Source organism: Dendrobates tinctorius, unplaced genomic scaffold (assembly GCF_039654945.1).
Source record: "Dendrobates tinctorius isolate UK_male_01 unplaced genomic scaffold, ASM3965494v1 ptg000293l, whole genome shotgun sequence".
Taxonomy (NCBI): Eukaryota; Metazoa; Chordata; class Amphibia; order Anura; family Dendrobatidae; genus Dendrobates; species Dendrobates tinctorius.
The window spans coordinates 24043720-24057128 of NW_027361960.1; the positions used below are offsets into that span (position 1 = coordinate 24043720).

Below are 13409 nucleotides of genomic sequence, written 5' to 3' on the forward strand. Positions count from 1 at the left end.
TGCCCCTACTTCTCCTGGGCGTCGGAACGCCCGAAGACTACGCCAGATCTTCAGCGGCTGGGCCCAGTGGCTGCGACGCAGACACACTGTGGAACAGAACGCCGAGGGACGTCAGGACGGATAAGTGATACATAGTGACTAAGGAGCCGTAGTCGGCCATTCTGCGGCCATATAGTGACCGGTCTTTGCCGGATTAGTCGTGTTCTCCCAATCCTTGTATATGTGTATTGGCTCCCTGCGAGGACAACTACTGTTATTCTGTTGGTTGCGTAACAATAGCCCTAACGGCATTTATCTATAAAAGTTAACGTTTAAAGTCATATCTGTCTCTCGTCTCATCACTGCATCCTGCGTACCTGCTATTACCACAGCACAATGCAACATGATCGTAGGGCACCAAAGAGATACCGTGATAGCCAGGGGTCTGCTGAAGACTCCAGCCTCTGTCGTCACTGTACTCCTGTGAAAGCCAAGCGTGCATAGTACAAGAGATCAAGTTCAAGTTCAATAAATACAATAAAAAGAACAAAGTTTAAAAAATTATGAAAAAAAGGTAAAGCTTAAATTGCTTATCTCTAGGTCAATTTTACCATATAATGAATGCTATAAATAAAGAAAGAAGAAACAATTGCGGAATTGCGCTTGATCTGATATTTTGCCGCACTCAGATTTTTTCCCACTTTCCAGCGCATGACGTCATTCAAAAGTACAATTCATCCCGCATAAACAAACTCCCATTCATCTATGTTGACAGAAAAATACAAAAGTTATGGCTTTTTGTAGAAGGGGAGGAAAAACCGAAATCACAAAAAAAGGAAAATCGCTTTTTTATGGTCTTCTCTCGGCTGAAATAGCAAAATCATTTTTTCAGACTATTTTAAAATAGTTAAAGCGGTTGTCCATTGCTGTCTGAAGCACAAAATAAAAATACCTACATACTGACCTTCCAGACCAGCGATACTTCTCTGTTATCTGAGCTGTGTTTCCCAGTAGAACTATGCTCTGATGAAGTAGTGAAAGCTGCAGCTGACGTAGATTGCTTGCAGTTATAAGGAGACAGGAGATTGAAGAAGCATCACTTGTCCATGAGTTAAGTATGCAGTTTTTTCAGTTGTGTACATCAGTATGAAACTCTTAAGAAGGGGTTGTCAGGTACTGTACAACCCTTTAATATTTTCTAATAGATGGAAAATCTCTGGTTACACTTCCAAAAATAAATCTTTGTATGCATATCTTCCAGACTGTATGATTGGTAAAGGCCAAGACTACCGTGGCAAAAAGTCTGTAACTGTGAAAGGATATACCTGCCAAGCATGGAATTCACAGACACCACATACACATTCAAGCTTTACTCCAGAAACCCACCCAAACTCTGGCTTGGATATTAATGTAAGATATATTCAGAAATGTGTAAATTGCACAAAACTGTATGAATGTATGGCATATGGCATATTTCCTAAGTTCCTTATATTGTTTCATCAACTTAAATGATCATTTCATTGATTTTTCTTCTTTTGATTTGTCTTTATGCAGTCTATATCTGTACCTCATACATACAGTATATATATATATATATATATATATATATATATATATATATATATATCCAAATAGGTGCTTCTCACAAAATTAGAATATCATCAAAAAGATCATTTATTTCAGTTCTTCAATACAAAAAGTGAAACTCATATATTATATAGAGTCATTACAGAGTGATCTATTTCACGTGTTTATTTCTGTTAATGTTGATGATTATGGTTTATAGCCAAGGAAAACCCAAAAGTCATTATTTCAGTAAATTAGAATACTTTATAACATCAGCTTGAAAAATTATTTTAAAATCCGAAATGTTGGCCTACTGAAATGGAGGTTCAGCAAATGCACTCAATACTTGGTCGGGGCTCCTTTTGCATCAATTACTGCATCAGTATTGCGTGGCAAGGAGACGATCAGCCTGTGGCACTGCTGATGTGTTACGGAAGTCCAGGTTGCTTTGACAGCAGCCTTCAGCTTATCTGCATGGTTGGGTCTGGTGTCTCATTTTCCTCATGACAATACCCCATAATATATGGGGTTAAGGTCAGGCGAGTTTGCTCGCCAATCAGGCACCGTGATAATGTTGTTTTCAAACTAGGTAGTGGTAATTTTGGCAGTGTGGACACGTGATGAGTCCTACTGGAGAATGAAATTTCCATCTCCAAAAAGATTGTCGGCAGAAGGAAGCATGAAGTGCTCTAAAATTTCCTGGTAGATGGCTGCGCTGACTTTGGTTTTGATAAAACCAGTGGACATGGCTCCCCAAGCCATCACTGATTGTGGAAACTTCACATTAGACCTAAGGCAGCTTAGATTGTGTGCCTCTCCACTCTTCCTCCAGACTCTGGGACCTTGATTTTCAAATGAAATGCAAAATTTACTTTCATCTGAAAACAACACGTTGGACCACTGAGCAACAGTCCAGTTCTTTTTCTCCCTGGCCCAGGTAAGATGCTTCTGGCATTGTCTATTGGTCATGAGTGGCTTGACACAAGGAACGCGACTCTTGTAGCCCATGTCCTGGATACATCTGTGTGTGGTGGCTCTTGAAGCAATGACTCCAGCAGCACTCCATTACCTGTGAATTTCCCCCAAATTTTTGAATGACCTTTTCTTAGCAATCCTGTCAAGGCTGCAGTTATCCCAGTTACTTGTGCACCTTTTTCTACCATACTTTCTCCTTCCACTCAACTTTCCATTAATTTGCTTGGATACCGTACTCTGTGAACAGCCAGCTCCTTTAGCAATGACCTTTTGTGGCGTACGCTCCTTGTGGAGTTTTGTCAATGGCTGCCTTCTGGACATCTGTCAAGTCAGCAATCTTCCCCATGATTGTGGAGCCTACTGAAACAGACTAAGGGACCTTTTTAAACACTTAGGAAGCCTTTGCAGGTGTTTTTAGTTAATTATTCTAATTTACTGAGATAATGACTTTTGGGTTTTCATTGGCTCTAAGACATAATCATCAACATTAAGAGAAATAAACACTTGAAATAGATCACTCTGTAATTACTCTATATAATGAGTTTCACTTTTTGTAATGAAGAACTGAAATAAATTAACTTTTTGATTATATTATAATTTTGTGAGAGACACCTGTATACACATATACTGTATATATACAGTGTTGACCCTTATTTTTCAAGGCCTTTGCAATTCACCTTGAAATGCTGAATATCAGCTTCTGTGCCTAATCCTGACTGATGTCAACACATTCTTTCTTGACTTATCAGTAGAGATGGGCGGAATTCTGGATGTTCAGGTCCGGATAGTTCGGCCGAACAGTTACAAAAAAATCGGGTTCAGGTACCAGATTAGTACCCGAACCCGGACCCCATTCAGTTAAATGGGGGGACTGAACATCCAGTGTTTGCAACGCTGTCATGTGCATGACAATGCGGCAAACACCGCTTCTGATCGGCGGTGAAATCATCCCTACCGGTCAGACAGCCGTGGTTCCCACGCTGTCAAAAGACAGCTGTGATCAGAGATATAAAGTTTACCTCTTGTCACTGATGTCAGCTGATGGTACTACCACTTCCATCATCAGACACCTGCAGCCCCTTATAACAGTCATAGCAGGAGCTGTGGATGGGAGTATTCATCAGCCGCTCCTGGGCTGTAAATAAATAATAAAAATAAAATGGTGTGGGTCCCCCTGTATTTTTGATAATCAGCCAGGCAAAACTCACAGCTGGGGGCTGCAACCCTCAGCTATCAGCTTCAACAAGGCTGGTTATCAAGAATAGAGGGGCTTCCACACTATTTTTTTTTTAATTATTTAATTAAATAACCAGCCTTGCTAAAGCAGACAGCTGGGGGGCTGGTTATTTTCAGGCTGGTAAGGGCCATGGATAATGGCCCCTCCCCAACCTAAAAATAGAAGTCCACAGCTTACCAGAAATGGCACATCTATTAGATGCATCAATTCTGGTGCTTTGCCTGGCTCTTCCTACTTGCCCTGTAGTGGTGGCAAGTGGAGTTAATATTTGTGGGGTTGATGTCACCTTTGTATTGTCAGGTGACATCAAGCCCATGGCTTAGCAATGAAGAGGTGTCTGTAAGACATCTATCCATTACTAATCCTATAGTTACATGATAAATAAACACACAGCCAGAATAGAGTCTTTTATTAGAAATAAAACAAATCACAGTTTACCATTTTTATTTAAAAATAACAAACACAGTTATACTCACCTAAAGCTTAATTCTACCAAAGCCCTCGATCTCCTGTAATAAACCAAAAATAAAAAAACAACAATATACCATTCCTGTCTGTCGTTCTGTCCCACGCCACAATCCATGACTAGGGGATAAACAGTTTTCAACATTGATGGTGCCAAGATGCGACTGTCCAGGCTGAGAACCACTGGTGACTGAGCTTCTGCGAGCACGGCCTCAGTGAAAGGTGGTGACGTCATTGAGGTTACCTTCGGTCACTGAGGCTGCGTTTCCCGCCAGGCTGAATTGCCTTGACCTCAGTGAGATCCCTGCTAGGATCGTGAGAAAAACACTCATTGTTCTAGTGGAGATCTCACCAAAGTCACAGCAGTTCAGCCCAGCTGGGAATGGAGCCTCAGTGACTGAAGGTAATCTCTATGATGTCACCACCGGTCACTGTCGCCACATTTCCAGCTGCTCATTCACCAGTGGTTCTCAGCCTGGACGGTCAAATCTTGGCACTGTCCAGGTTGAAAAAACTATTTATCACCCAGACAAGGATTACGGTGTGTGACATAACAACAGGTATGGTATGTTGTTGTTTTTTATTTTTGATTTATTACAGGAGATCGAGGGCTTCGGTGGAATTAGGCGTTAGGTGAGTATTGTGTTTGTTATCTTTAAATAAAAAACGTGTTTTGTTTTATTTCTAATAAAGGACTTTATTCTGGCTGTGTGTTTATTTACAATGCAACTAAAGGATTAGTAATAGATAGGTGTCTTATAGCCGTGGACTTGATGTCACCTGACAATACAACGGTGACATCAACTCCACAAATATGAACCTCATTTGCCACTGCTACAAGGCAAGTGGGAAGAGCCAGGTAAAGCACCAAAACTGGCACATCTAATAGACGTGCTCTTTCTGGGCAGTTGCGGGCTGCTATTTTTAGCCTGGGAGGTCAATATCCATGGCCCCTTACCAGCCTGAGAATACCAGCCCCCAGCTGTCTGCTTTAGCAAGGTTGGTTGTCAAAAATGGGGGGGACCCCACGCCATTTTTTAAAATTATTTATTTAATTAATTTTAAAAAAGTGAGGGGATCCCTCTATTCTTGATAACCAGCGTTGTTGTACCTGGCTGGTTATCAGAAATATAGGGGACCCACATTCTTATATACAGTAGCTGGAAGAAGTTGCTCTTGAAGTATGTTTAGATACCAATCTTTATTCATAGCAGTGTTAAAAATTGAGAATGGATGGTCTATGAATATATTACTGTTGGCATAAAACATAACTCATGGTAGCACTCATCTTTCTTCTCTGGACAAACATTCTTACAGATGTCCCAGACAGCCTGAAGGGGCCTTCATCACAAAAAATAACTGTCCAATCCCTGAATTTCCTGAACAATGTCAGCCTGTCCTTGATGTTTTTTTTTGAGAGAAATTGCTTTTTTGATGCCCTTACTGACACTAGCCCAGCCTCCCAAAGCCTTTGCCTCCTTGTGCATGCAGATGCAATGACAGCCGCCCGCTGCCATTCCTGAGCAAGCGCTTCCCTTGGGTTGAACTGATTCAATAGCTCAATTCCTTTCAGAAAATGGTCCTGGCACTTGCTGGACTTTCATTGATGCTCTGAAGTCTTCATAGCAATTGAACCTCTCTCTTGTTCGAATAAATGGTTGATTTATGGGCAATCTTGCAAGCAGCAATGTCCATGCAAGTAAAGTTCTTTTAATAAGAAGCAATGATGAATTCACATGTTTCTTTGGAGTTAACTATGGTTAACAGAAGAAGACAATGATTTCAAGCTCCAATCTACTTTAATGCCACCAGTCTGCTCTTATAATTCAATCTACATGACAGAGTGATATCAGATGACTTGTCCTTGTTAACACTTTCTCCTAAGCACATGAGAAGAGCACTGAAATTATGCAAGCAGGTCATTTTGTGGCAGTGCTAATCAGTGGAAATGGGATTTTGTGATTAAATTAATTTGCATGGCAAAGAATGACTTTTGAAATTTTTGAAATTCATGTAATTACTCTTCAAAACAATTTAGGATTTCCTTAGTATTGCACAGGTGATAATTGCATGACCTGGACAGGCAAGAATTCAAACACCTGTGCAATACTGATGAAATTCTGAAAACATGACCTGTTGGTGGCTCTTGAGGACCGGAGTTGGGGAACACTGGTGTAAGGGATCAGCTCTCTGGTAGACGCAGGTATGCATACAAAGAGCCAGTTAGTTGGTTCAAAACAAACATGAGATTCATTAAATGTCCATAAATCATCCAGTTTAACAAAACAGAAAAGTCTCTTCTGGGTACAAAAGGTATGACAGAACCAAAATGGAAAATAAGTGATCCACATACACTACCGTTCAAAAGTTTGGGGTCACCCAGACAATTTAGTGTTTTCCATGAAAACTCATACTTTTATTAATCAAATGAGTTGCCAAATGTATTTAAAATCTAGTCCAGACATTGACAAGGCTCAAAAATTTTTTTTATTTTAAATAATTTTCTCCTTCAAACTTTGCTTTCATCAAAGAATGCTCCATTTGCTGAGGTAATCTGGAGAAGTTTCATCCCATGCTTCCAAAAGCCCCTCCCACAAGTTGGTTTGGCTTGATGGGCACTTTTTGCGTACCATACGGTCAAGCTGCTCCCACAGCAGCTCAATGGGGTTGAGATCTGGTGACTGCGCTGTCCACTCCATTACAGATAGAATACCAGCTGCCTGCTTTTTCCCTAAATAATTCTTGCATAATTTGGAGGTGTGATTTGGGTTATTGTCCACTCTGCCCTGAAGGCCAGCATCCCGGAGTCGCCTCTTCACTGTAGACGTTGACACTGGCGTTTTGCATGTACCATTTATGAAGCGGCCAGTTGAGGACCAGAGAGGCGTCGATTTCTCAAACTACAGACTCTAATGTACTTGTCTTGTTGCTCAGTTGTGCAGAGGGACCTCCCACTTCTCTTTCTACTATGGTTAGAGCCTGTTTGTGCTCTCCTCTGAAGGAAGTAGTACACACCGTTGTAGGAAATCTTCAGTTTCTTGGCAATTTCTCGCATGGAATAGCCTTCATTTCTAAGAACAAGAATAGACTGTCGAGTTTCACATGAAAGTTCTTTTTCTCTGGCCATTTTGAGAGTTTAATGGAACCAACAAATGTAATGCTCCAGATTCTCAACTAGCTCAAATGAGGTCAAGTTTATAACTTCTCTAATCAGCCAAACTGTTTTCAGCTGTGCTAACATACTTGTACAAGAGCTTTCAAGGGTATTCTAACCATCCATTAGCCTTCTTACACAGTTAGCAAACACAAAGTACCATAAGAACACTGGAGTGATGGTTGTTGGAAATGAGCCTCTATACAGCTTTGAAGATATTGCATTAGAAACCAGACGTTTGCCGCTAGAATAGTCATTTACCACATTAACAATGTATAGAGTGTATTTCTGAATCATTTAATGTTAGTGCCATTGGAAAAAACTGATTTCTTTCAAAAATAAGAAAATTTCTAAGTGACCCTAAACTTTTGAACGGTAGTGTATATCACGGGCTCACTCGTTTAAATCATTTAAATGTCAGACCTTCCCATGACTTTTTGCAGAGACTGAGCCACACAAGCAAGATCTTTTCACCTTGCACACAGTGTCCTAATGATACAGCTGGACTTTCTTATTTCTGCGGTACCACGGGAGGTCATATGTGAGCAGCCAGTCCCACCCATCTCTCTGACTGCTTGTAAACCCGGCACTTCACACACCTTATTAACTCTTTCAGCACTGTACATGCTGGTGCCTGCTTTACCTGGCTTACAGTACATCATAGAGACTACTAACCTTGATTAAACATATCTCCCCTCAACAACATGTCCAGCGGCCATATTATATACCAATTATGAATTACATCAACCTTATTCACTTGGGGTCTAATCTCACCCCTGCCAATGATATACAAGTACTTTGCTTCTTCCATCCATATGGCACATTTCTTCAGGTTGATGGAAAACCCTGCCTTTCCTAAAGCACCAGATATCGCCTGGACTTTTCCAAGATGGCTTCTGTAATCATGGCTGAACATCACAATGTCCTCTAGATAGGCTTCTGCACACTTCTTAGGGGGAGCTAGAATTCGGTCCATGGCTCTGTGGAAGGTGGCTGGAGCTCCCTGCTCCAGATATACCGTGTAGCATAGTCCAGGACTACTGAGTTATACTGATGCCCTCTGGAGGACTTGACCAGGGGTCTTACTAGATCAATGGCTATGAGATCAAATGGGACCCCAATGATGAGCAACAGCACTAAGGAACCATGGAAGTGAGCCACTGGCGATGTCAGCGAGCAGGTGGGACATGACCTACAATATTTGATGATTTCTTGGTGATAACTGGGCCAGTAGAGACTCTGGAAGATCCATTCTTGTGTTTTGTCTACCCCTCAAATGACCACTTAACTCAAGAGTATGAGCCAGGTCTAACACCCTGCTTCTGTAGGGTCTTGGCACCAGTAACTGCTTGATCAACCGACCTCTGTGCTAAGTGACACGATATAGTAACTCACCAATTATGGCAAAATAAGGATATCGGTTGTTGGCCCCCATCTCATGAGCAATACCATTAAGTACAGTAACATGATCAAATGCTTCTTTTAAGAGTTTGGTCCCTGAGTTGGGTGGTACCAAAGCCTAAGGGAACATAACACGCACTTTCCACCAATTGTAAGGCATCCGTTCTCTGATAGATGCTGGAGCACACATAACTATTCAGTTCATTGGTTCAAAACAAATATGCAGTTTATTAAATGTCCATAAACTGTCCAGTTTAAAAAAACAGAACAGCCTCTTCTGGGTACAAAAGGTATGATAGAACCAAAACAGAAAATAAACATTTCACATATAGCACAGACTCACTAGTTTAAATGTCAGACCTTCCATCAGCCTTTAGGAGAGAATGAGCCATACACTCTGTGTCCTAATGATATAGCTGGACTTCCTTATATCTTTAAAATATTAAATGTATTCTGTTTTTCTCTTGCTCATATGTAGTACTGCAGAAACCCAGATGGAGACATCAATGGCCCTTGGTGCTTCGTTACAACTCCTGGATCAGTAAGCTGGGATTATTGTGATATTCCTGCCTGTGGTAAACATTTTTTCAGTTACAATAAAACTAAACTTCCTTAAAAAAAGTCATATCTGCTTTAAAGTTGTCATCTACTCTCAACCAGCAGCTAACTAATATTGCTTTTAATGTTGTCTTCAGCTCCATAATTGGATAGGGAATATTATTTATTACATGAAAAAATGTATTTTTTAGATCATAGGTAATTGCTCAGTTGCCTAGCCCTATACAATGCTAGTTCACTTTGCCAAAGTTACATCTCAAGATAAGGTCATCTGGAATCTTAAAGGGGATGTACAGTGTACATCATAAAATAATCTATTATTTAATTCAGATTCTTATGTTAACTGTTTTTTATGCAACAATTCATTTTTTTTAAGGCTTGTGCTGTGTGTGTATGTATATACAGTGTTCTAAAGTTTATACACCTTGGCAGAATTTTGGCTTTCCTGGCCTTTTTTCAGAGAATATGAATGATAACACCAAAACTTTTACTCCACTCATAGTTAGTTGTTGGATGAAGCCATTTATTGTCAAACTACAGTGTTTTCTCTTTTTAAATCATAATGACAACCCAAAACATCCAAATGACCCTGAGCAGAAGTTTACATACCCTGGTGATTTTGGCCTGATAACTTGCACAGAAATTGTCACAAATGGGTTTGAATAGCTACTAAGGGTAACATCCTCATCTACAACCTGTTTGCTTGTAATCAGTGTGTGTGCATAAAAGCTGAGTGAGTTTCTGGGATCCAGACAGATCCCAGAAATTCACATACATACAGTGGAGAAAATAAGTTTTTGATACGCTGCCGATTTTGCAAGTTTTCCCACCTACAAATAATGGAGAGGTCTGTGATTTTTATCATAGACACACTTGAACTATGAGAGACAAAATCTAAAAATTAAAAACAGTAAATCACATTGTATGATTTTTAAATAATTAAATTGCATTTTATTGCACGAAATAAGTATTTGATGCAATAGGAAAACACAACTTAATATTTGGTACAGAAACCTTTGTTTGCAATTACTGAAGTCAGACGTTTCCTGTTGTTCTAGGGTAAGTTTGCACACATACGAATATGTATAATTATATATACCAACACGGTTCCTTTGCAATTTACAACTCATTGCACAAAAGCAGGTCATGTCAGCTATGTATGTAGCTATGTCAGCAGAAAACTAAATGGTACATGGAATGTGATAATGAAAATAAAAAAAATGTTTGAACTAGTGTAAGGCTATAAATAAATAAACTGGAGCAGTGGGCAGCAACTAACAGAATGGTTTTTAACAGGGAAAAATGCAAAGTACTACATCTGGGCAATAAAAATTAAAAAAGCATATACAGAATGGGAGGCATAGGGCTAAGCAACAGCACATGTGAAAAAGACTTGGGTATACTAATAGATCACAGACTGAATATGAGTCAACAGTGTGTTGCAGCAGCAAAAAAGGCAAATGCAATATTAGGATGTATTAACAGAAGCATACAGTCTAGATCATGTGAAGTCATTATTGCCCTCTACTCCTCTTCAGTCAGAACTCATCTGGAATACTGTGTCCAGTTTTGGGCGCCACATTTTAAAAAAGACATCAACAAACTGGAGCAAGTTCAGAAAAGAGCAACCAGAATGGTGAACGGTCTGCAAACCCTGTCTTATGAGGAAAGATTGCAGGATTTGGGAATATTTAGCTTTCAGAAGAGAAGACTGAGAAGAGACTTAATAGCTGTCTACAAATATCTCAAGGGTTGTCACATTGTAGAAGGATCATCTTTATTCTCATTTGCACAAGGAAAGACTAGAAGCAATGGGATGAAACTGAATGGGAGGAGACACAGATTAGATTTTAGAAAAAACTTTTTGACAGTTAGAGTGATCAATGTGTGGAACAGGCTGCCATGAGAGGTGGTGAGTTCTCCTTCAATAGAAGTCTTCAAACAAAGGCCAGACAGACATCTGTCTGGGATGATTTACCAAATCCTGCTTTGAGCAGATGGCCCAAGAGGTCCCTTCCAACTCTACGATTCTATGATTCTAGAGCTGCAGAAGGATGAGGACTTCCTCCGTGAATCTCTGCCCACTGCCGCACCTCCTGCATTCAGCTCCACCTACATCAGCATGTGGCCTGCATACCCTATCTTTAGCATTGGGTATGCAGGCCATGCCGATGTATGCGGATACCTCCGCATGCGTCTTTTTGACGGTGCGGCGACCACAGCAAAATGCAACACGTTGCGTTCAGGTCTGAAGGTTGGCATATCCTCATCTAATGGATGTTCGTGTGGCAAGTAGGAGACCTGAGAGTCAGACAGTAATATTCCGAGTAGAATAAAGACACAGTGAGAGGCCAGATTACTGGCAGGAGGTGTTAGGCGCCAGGATTCTTCCCCTGCACAGGAGGGATCCCGAGCCTTTTCCTCTCCTGTGGTTTCCCATTCGGTCTCGACCGCAATGGATGCTTTTTAGCAGAAACTTCGGTCTCAATATCTTGCTCACACATGGGTTGTGCGCTTTGTTACTGCTGCCTCTCCAGGTCCAGCTATGGTAACTTGCAATAGACAGCGGTGAGCAGTAGTTCCTGAGGCTAAGTCCAGGATTCACTCTAGTGAGCATGCTCGTGAGCTGGCGACCTCTTATTGGTGGTCGGCCGTCAGCTGCTCAGGTCCTGTGCCGGCTCCGGATTGGTCCGCTATCAAGGTCCTGCCTAACTGGCACTGTCTATAGAAGGCTCTTTGGCGCATCCATCGGTGCACTAAGATCATGTGTATTTGCTGTGTGTGTAGGAAAATACATCACCACCCTGTGTGCACATGTGCCGCTAATAGCACTACGGGTGCATTTCTGACAGGCAGTGTAGGGTAGGAAGTCCCACTTGAACTTAGCGTCTGCACCGGGCGTCCTCAGGCGCGGGCTCAAAAGCCACTGTGTGTCAGGGCAGGTCCAATCACCAGCGTAGTGGGGGGTGAGTTATAGGGACCCCACTAGCGTCAATTCCACTATGCTCCTGTGATGTCTAACAGGGCATAGCTTAGTATGCTCTCAGTTTTCGCAACAGAGCCAGGCACTTTGCACTTTGTTCACACCGAGTGATGTTTAACTCGGTGTGTTTACGGTGCTTACTCGTCGCTACTCTCCGCCATTGTTCTCTTGCTGCGATTTTTCCATCACCGCATGGTGGACCCTGGGTTGCGATCGCACCTTTTCATAATTTACATTTGGTGTGATCCGCAAACCCTAACAGTAGGTTCAATAAGAAAGGAATGAACGAACATGGACTGATGCCTAGAGCTGAAAGCCCAACGGGACAGTGTGGAGTCTTAGAGATGAGTGGTAACAGGAGACTATAATGAAGGGGAGCAAAAGGAAGATAATTTATGCAACATTGTAGTTACTGTATGAAGTGTGTATTAGTGTATACTTAGTGGTTGCCATATAGGGACACACACTCTTAAGGAGAAAGAGAGATGCAGTGCAACGGAATGGAGTATGTGACTCTTGCTACCTGGATTTTAGTGTTGTTATTGAGGAAGATGGAAGCTCCCAAGATCATTACTGGGCTGTACTGATGGTAGACAGAGGCAGTGAGAAGAGCAGAGGAATTTCAGCAAGGAAGGAAACGTGTGTTTTGTGTTACTAAAGAAACGTCCATGAAGACTCATACCTACTATCTGCTGTATATCATTTCTACTCTGCTTCATCTGCGCTAGCGGTGATGGCACCTCAGACGCTGCAGACTGCGTTGAGAGTCCGTCACAGAATGGCGGCACATCACTAGCGCATGCCGATTATGGCATGCGTTAGCGATGCACCCGATAATGGGAGTGAATGGCAGCGTTAACGGATTGCGTAACATCGCTTTATGCTGCGGTGTAACACAATCTGTTAAATGGACTGCATTAACGCAGTGTGACCCCAGCCTTACTGCTTAACACCTGGTCCTGGCCAGCCGAATACAGTGGCACTGTGCGGTCTGCCAAGGTGTAAAGTAACAAAAGTCTGCACACCCAGCTGGGACCCTCAATTTCATGTAGCATGTAGTTACTTACATTAGTAAGTCCAAAAATAAAACA

The 13409-nt window shown here is 41.5% G+C and overlaps 1 protein-coding gene across 1 annotated transcript in view; it reads left to right on the top strand.

Annotated features, from left to right (window-relative positions):
* The window catches only part of PLG (plasminogen), a 275833-nt gene that overhangs the window by 248804 nt on the left and 13620 nt on the right, over positions 1-13409 (top strand). The window contains exons 12-13 of the mRNA XM_073560188.1: positions 1241-1389; positions 9256-9352. Coding sequence (XP_073416289.1) covers positions 1241-1389; positions 9256-9352 — 246 coding nt within the window. The remainder of the gene's footprint in view (positions 1-1240; positions 1390-9255; positions 9353-13409) is intronic.